This window comes from Oryzias latipes, chromosome 16, assembly GCF_053564925.1.
Source record: "Oryzias latipes strain Hd-rR chromosome 16, Olatipes_Hd-rR_3.1".
Lineage (NCBI taxonomy): Eukaryota > Metazoa > Chordata > Actinopteri > Beloniformes > Adrianichthyidae > Oryzias > Oryzias latipes.
Window position 1 is genome coordinate 31364001 of NC_136252.1, and position 6000 is coordinate 31370000.

At 41.9% G+C, this 6000-nt stretch overlaps 1 protein-coding gene across 1 annotated transcript; it reads right to left on the reverse strand.

The window, feature by feature from the left end:
* Positions 1-4035: 4035 nt before the first annotated feature.
* Positions 4036-5093, reverse strand: LOC144984379 (cystatin-like). Its single transcript, XM_078932555.1, has 3 exons — positions 4886-5093; positions 4554-4664; positions 4036-4239 (listed from the first exon to the last, which is right to left on the reverse strand). Exons 1-3 carry the CDS (start codon positions 5084-5086, stop codon positions 4120-4122), a joined length of 432 nt encoding a protein of 143 aa, XP_078788681.1. The 5' UTR covers positions 5087-5093; the 3' UTR covers positions 4036-4119.
* Positions 5094-6000: the final 907 nt, after the last annotated feature.

The window sequence follows — 6000 nt, forward strand, 5'->3', positions numbered from 1 at the left end:
GCTGGAGTGCAGCCTCAGAGCGCAGAATCCAACTCATGTCGGTTCTGGTCAAGAACGTCCCAAACACAGACTCATCAGAGCTGAAATCTGCGCCGATGACACGCGGAGCCCGGCTGAGAGGTGGGTGTCACCTTGCTGACGTCACCAGCCCTACCTGTTAAGGGCCGCGTGAAGGAGGGTTCTTCTTTTTGGTTTCGCTTAAAACAGGTGTTTCAGCCAAAAGTTTCACTTTCTGCCCCGTTTTTACAGATTTTTATGAATTACTTTACTGAAAGATACGACGGAGTATTAGGGCCACCAAATAAAAAAAATTAGAGCCACCAAAAAAAAAAAAAAAGTAAAATTACGAGATTTTATCTCGTAAATTTAGGAGATAAAAACTTGTAAATTTAGGAGATAAAAACTACTAAATTTAGGAGAAAAAAATTCGTAATTTTAGGAGATTACAGTGGAAGTGAACATGCAGAGCAGCAGGTGAACGCCGTGCAGCCGCAGAGAAGACCGACTAAACTTTGTTGAACAGGTGAGCTGTATGTTTATTGATAACGTTCCAAATGTCTGGAAAGTCATTTGTTTGATTAACGATTCATTAAAGTTGTATTTATTGATGGTTGGTTTGCAGGATCTCTGCAGCCCGACGAAGCCGTTGTCGGTGTCCCTGCAGCTGTTCGCTTGAATCCTTTCTTCCTCCACCAAAGACAAGATCTCTACGTCTGTGTGACGCTTCCGTCACACAAAAGGAGGAGCACTTTTTTTTGGCATTTTCAACGTTCCAAAGCTAATATAAAACACTATTTTCATTCCTCTTTATTGTTTTATGCTGAAACGGGACATTTCATCTGCAGGAGGGGGCGTTTGTAACACTGTTTACTTCCGCATTGGTGTTGGGATGACAGGTTCATGACGTAATGAGACAAATGAACTTCAGGATATGTGAATGGAAAGGAAAATAAAGGCTGCAGCGGTCCTCTACACCCAAACGTGTCTCTGAGCTCCTTATTTTACATATTAAACTCCGCTTTACTGACACTGAACCCCGGAAAGACTACTACACGGAAACTAATCTGATTTTGAGTCGCCAAAAGGTTCAGAATCTCTTTGTTTTAAACCTATAATAATCCGGAAATGAAGCTTCACAAGGGCTCCACATACTTCATCTTCAAGCGAGGTTCCGATAAACGGACAACTTCCGTGTTTTTTCCTTAATCTACGACTTTTTTCTCGTAAATTTATGAGATTTTAAGTCGTAAATTTATGAGATAAAAAGTCGTAAATTTACGAGTTTTTATCTCCTAAATTTACGAGATAAAATCTCGTAATTTTCCTTTTTTTTTTTTTGGTGGCTCTAATTTTTTTTTTTTTTGTGGCCCTAATACTCCGTCGTAGAAAGAAGTCTGTTTTTTTTACAAAAAATATATTTGAATTTTAAGAAGAACTTTTTTAAATAATGGTAACATTTTCAGAGACAAATATTCAACCAAGGATTTATTTTAATATTCTCCACCCACCCTCTAGAGACTTATTCCCCATTAATTTTAAACATTAAAAAATGATGTCTCTTATCACGACAGTAGATTGACTTTTGTAAATGATATCCATACATTTTTAATCAGTATGCATGTTTTTTAAATATTATTTTTGAGGACAAACAAAACATAACAAAGATTGAAATACACTGAATTGTATTTATGGTTCATTATCTTCCTGGGACAGGAACCCGGCAAAGGACAAAGCCAGTGCAGAATATGGATGGATGAATAGATTTCCATGATCAGTTTTATGACCAGTAGAAAATCTGAAAGCAAATATAGGCCACTTGTTTATTTGAAAGAGACATGCGTTTGTATTTATTTATTTATTTATTTTACTTGTTCTGTCCAACAGCTGAGCAAACAGATTAGAGCTGAAGGTCTTTTGTGTTGGACAGGTTTTACTATCACAAAAAGAGGTTATAGAACTTCGAGAAACCAGAGTGTAGATTTGTATAAACCCCTTTTTGTTGTAATATTTTTTATTTATTTGTTACATTTAGTGTGTGTGGGGAGGGAGAGGGGATGAATGTAAGAGGGGGAGGGGGTGGAAGAGAGTAAAGGGAAGAGAGGTGAGAAAGTGGGGGATACAAGTACTGATTTGAATAGATTATTTTAAGCTGAAACAATTATACCAGATCTGCTGGAAAGACAAATATTACATCAAAGGTGAAAATCTGACACTAAGATGAGCGGAAAATATCTGTCCATCAATACACTGTGGGTTAGGAGGAGGGATGAAGCAGACAGGGAGCAGTGTGGCAGTGAGCACGTGGGGGTGGAGATACATGCACGCTGCCGAAGTGAACCGTGTGTTCATAAGGGGGAACCAGATCCTCGCCAGCCAGACCAGGAGAGGGGAGGAGAGGCCCCAGGCCAAGAGCGCCCCCGGCATCGGGACCAAGCAGCCCGGTAGAGGGGAAAAAGGGGACCGCCCACCCGTCCAGGCAGGCGCAGAGAAGGCCCCCCCCTACAAGGCGCCCCGGTGCCCAGAGGCATGGGCAAACCCAGCCTCCGGGCCTCCAGGCCACAGGGCAAGAGCGCTTAGCCATACCAGGCGGCAGCCATGGGGGCCACCGGGCTGCGAGACAAGGGCCAAGGACGGGGCAAGGACCCCCAGAACCCATGAGCCGCCCACCACCCAACTGGCGCCCCGTCTCCGCAAGCCAGCCCCGGCATCCAACCTGAGCACAGATATTGCCGCGCACCCACAGCTCCAGCCCCGCTCACCCCATAACCCTACCATCTACAACACTCCTCACCCGCCATATTATCTGACCCCTGCTCCCAAACCTCTCCACTGCCGGAGGAAAGCCCCAGAGGATCCCAGCGAGCCAGCCCCCAGGTCCGTCCCACCCATGCACTCTCGCACACTTACTCATAATCTTCTGGTTTCCCCCCACCCCCTGTTGCCACGCAGTAACCCCCTCCGGCCGACTGACCCCCCAGCGCCGCACGCCGGACCGACACTGCAGCCGACAGGATACCCACAAGCCCAGCCGCCCTGAGAGGACCAGGCGGGTGAAGACCAGCCACCCCTCCCCAACCCCACCGATGTACGGAGGTGTAGGTTTGCTGCAGGTAAAATAGGAGGTCTCCAGTGTGGCGGGCCCCACCGCTGCCAAGCAGCAGAGCCCCCCCACTCCGGGGTCCCTCTGTGTGTGGTGTGTATTTGTTGTGTGTGTGCTGCTAACATGCAGTGTGTGTGTCTAAACTGTAAGTTAAAATTGTGGGGCGGACCAGTGAAAGATGAGGACGGATGTTTCACCGTGCCCCCCTCCACCAGACCCTCCCCACAAGGCCCTAGATGAATCAGGGTGTCTAATATACAAGTAAAAGCGGGATGGAGGGCGGGCGCCGACACGACCCAGAGAGAGACACCCCCAGTGAGCCCCGCCAGCATAACCCACCTATCCAGTTCCCGGAGCCCTATGTGCCTGTGTGCAACATTTATACTACTACTACTACTACTAGTACTACTACTACTAATAATAATATTAAAAATAAAAATAGTAATAATAAAGCTAATGGTAAAGCTGCAGCTTTCATTTTAAATGTAACAGTGAAAATCAAAGAAACAGGTGCTATATTAGGTTTAAAGTGTTTATGACACACAGACCTGAAAGTGAGGAAATCCACATTTAAGATGTTTTAGCTCTTGAGGGAGAAGGACATACCTTCTTGATGAATCCAGTGAGCATCTTAAAAGACCTAGGCCCACTTAAGATACCGTGCACGAGGATGACGGGCTTGTAGGCGCTGGTCCAGCCGGCTGCCAGCAGTAGCATGAGGACAGCTGGGGTTAGGATAAAGCTGAAAGTCTTCATGCTCATGCAGTTGACAAAAACGCTTTCAGCAGACTCCTTTCTGCTTTTATGATCATGAAGGCACCCTGACTTCCTAATAGAGCTGAAATGTTGACGTCACAAAACCATTTCTGATTTATCGTAACAGAAAAGGGAACTTCAGTCCCATTGTCTTTCAAAATCAACAAGAGAGTCCAGAATTCAGTTCAATTCAGTTTTATTTGTATAGCCCGACATTACAAGACAGTTGTCCTAACGGTTAAATCAGTTATAAACTGAACAGACTAAACAGTGAGTATCGCTGTCCTTCTTGGTTGAGAATGCAGCTGATGGCACTGCTGTTCCTTCAGTTGCATATCATTGGCCGATAGGGGATCGAACACTTCGAATGTGCATTCGTAAGTCTGAAAAAAAAGATCAGCAGTCATTAATACATGCAGAACAATATGATAGTTAAGATTGGTTGAAAAACATAATTAACATAGTGGAATTTAAACAGTCATCACCTTTGTTTATAAAGTGATTTAACACAATTAAAATTGAAACACATTAATAAAACCTGTTTAAAAAACAGATTTAATAAAAAGGTGAATAACAACATAGTAAAATCTTAAAGGTAAAAGAAACACACATATAACCCCCAACAAAACTAAAAATGTAAAATAAAAGAGCTAATTTTTACCAAATTCCGTCCTCTTTTTCTCTAAAATATAAATACCTTGGCCATGGGTGAATTTGTGATGGGAGAACACCCTGAAACATTGGAGTTCTTTCTGCACAGAGTTTTGGCTATTTTCACAGTAAGGAAGTATCTGAAGCCTGCAACCACCTGTATTTAAGAAAAAAAGATATAAATTAAAAGGAAGCAAGCATGGATTGTGATTCAAAACAACATCTAAGACCAGCGCAACTTAAATTATCTTGTCATTGAAATACTTGAAATATTTATCACACTGCTTCTTTCTGTAATAGTTTAGTAAAGCAAAAGATAATAAACTATATGTGACATTTTTTGGGTTCTGCAGGGCGTATAAGTGAAATGTTACCAACCTGTCCCTGAACCCTGATCACATCCACCACTACGTAGAGGTACTGGTCGCTGGAACCCTTGTTGTATTCTTTCATAGCAAACTTCAGAGCAGCTTGGACTTCCGGGTCATTTGCGTTGATGTCTGTCGGACCTCCTGGAAGCCCCTGAGCGGATCCAACAGTCAGCAGGGCTGCAAAGAAAGGAAAAGCACACTTCCACATCGTTGTTGTTGTTGTTTAGACGCAGCAGGAGAAAATAAAATTAAAAAATAAATAAGTTTAATGAGGATTCAGTTTATGTACAGAAGGAGGCATGAAGCTCAACCAATCAACTTTCTGAGGGTCATATCTCCAGAAACCTCTGAAGAGGATTATTTTTAAAAGACAACTGAGATATAATGACTACTAAAAATGTTTAATCCTTTGATTAGAACCTTACAGATCAAGATGACCAAAGTGGAACACACATACAGATCGTGTTCACAGAGAATGATAGGAGATTGTTTTTTTTGGGTTTCAAACATTGATTATGCCACAGATGAGTCTGTGCTTTCTAAGCACAAGACAATCTCTGTCCTTGTGTCATCAAAAATAGTTTTGTCTGTTGTCCATCACTCAAAATCACAGCCTGTACTTTATATTGATAAACTTGTAACAAATGTTATCACAAATGACAATAGTCTGAAAAATGATTTCAGTCAACTCAGATGTTCAAAAAGATGATGCAAGCAGTGCATGTTTAATTTTATATTTTGTTATTCTTGCACTGGAATGGTGATGCTTCAATTTCAATGGACAATGACAATAAAAGCAAATCTAATCTAATCTTACAAAGATTTAATATTGTCTCTGACAAGAAAAAACGTTTTCCAGGAAAAATATCTCACTGTAGAAATAAGGATTAAAATGTGCTTAAAATGTTGCTCCTGCAATCTCCTCTTTAACGTCAAACCTTGTTTTGTATTGACTGAAATGACTAATTCAGTTGTCTGATCCAAGCTAAGAATTCTTGGATGACTTAAAGACAAAAAAAAAGAAAGTAGAGCTTATTACAAGGGAAAAAAACAAGTTTTTCCCTGTGTAATTCAAACATCATCATTCCAGACCCCCAGGTACTTCAATAAAAAAAATGTCTA